Below are 3,561 nucleotides of genomic sequence, written 5' to 3' on the forward strand. Positions count from 1 at the left end.
AACACTCAATGAGATTGAAGCACTAATCAGCAGTGTCTCAACAAGGAAAAGCCCAGGCCAAACGGAATTCCACCAAACCTTTAAAGAGGAGTTAACACCAGTTCCCTTCAAACTATTCCAAAAAACTGAAACAGAGGCCATTCTCCCAAACTCATTCTATGAGGCCAGCATCACCCTGACATCAAAACCAGACAAAATACAATGACAACAACAACAAAAAACTGCAGGCTAATATCTCTAAAGAACATAGACACCAAAATCCTCAACAAAATATTGGCAAACAGAATACAGCAACACATCAAAAAAATTATACACCGTAATCAAGTGGGATTCATCCCAGGGATGCAAGGATGGTTCAACATAATGCAAGTCAATAAAAGTGGTTCACCATATCAACTTAATCAAGGACAAAACCCATGTAATTATCTCAACTGTCACACAAAAAGCATTTGACAAAATTCAACATCCCTTTGTGATAAAGACTCTCAGCAAATTAGGCATAGAGGAAAAGTATCTCAACACAATAAAAGCCATACATAACAAACTCACCACCAATATTATCTTGAATGGGGAGAAGCTGAAAGCTTTTCCCTTAAGAACAGGAACAATACAAGGATGCCCCCTCTCGCCATTCCTATTTAACATAGCATTGGAAGTACTAGTCAGAGCAATCAGGAGAAATTCAAGAGAAAGAAATGAAGGGCATCCAGATTAGAAAAGACAAAGTCAGACTGTCCATGTTTGCAGATAACATGATCCTACATATAGAAAACCCTAAAGACTCTACCAAAAAATTCTTAAAGCTGATAATTTCAGTATAGTTGTAGGATACAAAATCAAAACAGAAAACTCAGTAATGTTTTTATACAACAACAAACTAGCAGAAGAAGAAATCAAGAAAGCAAGCGCGTTTACCCTAGTAACAACAACAGAAAACCCCTAGGAATAGATTTAACCTAGGGGGTAAAAGATGTGTACAATAAGAACTACAAATCACTGCTGAAGAAATTAAAGAGGACACAAAAAGATGGAAAGACATTCCATGGTCTTTGATTGGAAGAATTAACATTGTGAACGTGTCCATACTACCCAAAGCAACCTACAGATGCAATGCAGTCCCCATCAAAATACCAATAACATTCTTCACAGAAAAAGCAAAAACAGTCCTAGCTATGTGGTGTAACGTGGTCACAGCTTCTGAAGATTAGTATGTGGGCGCCTCTTAGAGACCAGTATTCTGCCTGCCACACCGGTGATCTGACTTTTGTCCTCTGGCTACTTTTAAAATCTTCTCTATCTGTGGTGGTTTATCTTTGGTGTGTATTTCTTTCTTTTTAAGTTTTTATTAAAGTGTTATATACATAACAAAAAAGGCACATGTGTGTATACCATCAGAAGCATTTTCAACCAATTGGACATGTCTGTGTTACTAGTATCCAGAACAAGAAATAGACCTCCCCAAAGCCCCCCAGGGTGTCCTGACTTCTAGAAGCGTGGATGGATGGATTTCGCTTGTTTTTGCACTTCCATGAAGGAGTCGTGCAGCATGTACGCTCTCGTCTGGTTTTCTCGGCTCATCCGGTTGTGGGTTGCTTGTAGCTACACTTCATTCGTATGGTTTGTGGTGTTGCTTGTGGCTACAGTTCATTCTTACAGTCCATAGTGTTGCTGTAGTTTGCTCATACAGACCCTCCCCCTCGACACACTCAGCCCGCCTTGACTCAGTTTGTCCTCCACTCTGCAGCAGAGTGAGGGCTGCAGAGCAGAGCCCATTTGTCTCACCCCCTGCCTGAGCCCCCTGCTGCAGTGAAAACTCCAGTGACTCTACTTCATTTTTCTCTTCGGTTCCTCATGAGATAAAACAAAGTCACCTGAAGGAGATACTTACGCTTAATATTATGAGCATGATCCATAAAATGAACATGATGAGATCATGTGGTTTTGAGTGTTTTTAGGTTGAAGAAGTGAGAAGCTAATGCCAGTTAGAAATCTGTTGGGGGAATAAATGTCCACTGGAGCAACCTGTATTCCAGGTAAATTCTCTGGGCAGCAAGTATAGGTTTTAAGCTGCTTAATTAGTGATCTTTATTGGTAAATTGCTCAACTGTCATTAGTTGATAGTCTCTTAGAGCTGTCAGGAGGCAGACTTGGTTCACGTGGTGGCTGTTCCTACCTGCTTTTTCCCATTGGGGATGCACCTTCCATCAGGCATTTATCCATGAATTGATGTGGGCTTCATTCTAAGTTTCTCCTTCTAGCGCTGACCTCAGAGAGTAGGGTGGATGGAACTCTCACTAAAGAGGAAAATATATCTAATATATTTTGGTCTTCTGATCTGAGCTCCATGCCAGAGTTTCTGGCAGGGGATGGATATCCTCAGTGATAACCTGAGCAGTCACACCTGGCATTTGGAACTGGTACCCAGCATACTCGCGTGTTCAGTTAGAGGTTATAGATGCAGGAACAGGTCACTGTAAACACAAAGTGACAAAACCAGGATGCCGAATGCATTCGTGAGTTGCTGGTGGTGTGCCAGGGTGGGTGCTAAGCAAGCTTTGTTTCTGTAGCTCCACTCTTGGGAGATACAAATGAGAGCATGTTAACACTGGGTAGAGGACAAGGACCGTGTCCCGAGCATCCTCCAGGGGAGGGGAGAGGTCAATGCCCAGTGTTCAGGACTTACAGTTGCAGGGAGAGTTCACATCGCTGCTGCATGTGGCACAGCTGCTCGCGTTCTCACCTGTCTTTTTTCAATTTTTCACACAGATTTGAATTTCATAGGCTTTCTGAAGAAAATTCTTTGTTGAAAAATGATCTGGGAAGGATTCGACAAGAGCTGGAAGCTGCAGAAAGCACAGATGATGCACAGAGGTAAGGGCTGCGTCCCAGAGGTTCCCATCTGGCTGTCAAGTCCGTGACGTGTTTTGTTCTCTGTGGAGTGAACTCTGTGGAAGGTGCTGACACGGGAAGTGGGACATGTTTGCAGGTCACCCCGTGTTCCAGAAACCCTTGGTGGGTGAGCCTGGTTCACTTCTGAACAGACCCAACAGGCATGGGGACCTGACCTCCTTCCACGTGCAGCCCCCTTAACTCCTGGTCTCAGAAGTGTGAAGCAGAGACTGCATGCTGCCGTGTGGCCAGTACCATGTGAGCATGTCCAGCACACGCCCACTTGTCCCAGAGACCGATGTACATGCACTTCTCACCCGTACAGAAATTCTCTGCATAGCAAGCACCTGGGCGTTGGGGAGGCCCCAAGTGTTTTTGGAAGGATAAGAGGTGTTCCTGGGGCCCTCCTGGGCAAGTGGAATCTGTCTGATGATGTCTTGATAACTGTTTCAGCTGTGCTTTTCTGCAAGATTCACTGCTGGCATAGTGATTTCAGTCAGTCAGGGCAGGGGTGCGACCATCAGAGAAGGTCAGGGGCAGGGACGGGGAGTGCCGTCAGTGAGGGGCAGGGCAAGGGGCAGGGCACTGTGGAAGGGGAGAGAGTATGTTTTGGAGAGGTTGGATTTCTGTTGTCACTACTGTAGCTGCCAACGACAGTTTGGCTTTTTTTTT

The 3,561-nt window shown here is 44.4% G+C and overlaps 1 protein-coding gene across 1 annotated transcript in view; it reads left to right on the top strand.

Moving 5' to 3' along the window:
• The window catches only part of NINL (ninein-like), a 91,371-nt gene that overhangs the window by 60,037 nt on the left and 27,773 nt on the right, over window positions 1–3,561 (top strand). Inside the window, exon 16 of the mRNA XM_008593888.1 lies at window positions 2,767–2,871. Coding sequence (XP_008592110.1) covers window positions 2,767–2,871 — 105 coding nt within the window. The remainder of the gene's footprint in view (window positions 1–2,766; window positions 2,872–3,561) is intronic.

This window comes from Galeopterus variegatus, unplaced genomic scaffold, assembly GCF_000696425.1.
Source record: "Galeopterus variegatus unplaced genomic scaffold, G_variegatus-3.0.2 Scaffold9831, whole genome shotgun sequence".
NCBI lineage: Eukaryota > Metazoa > Chordata > Mammalia > Dermoptera > Cynocephalidae > Galeopterus > Galeopterus variegatus.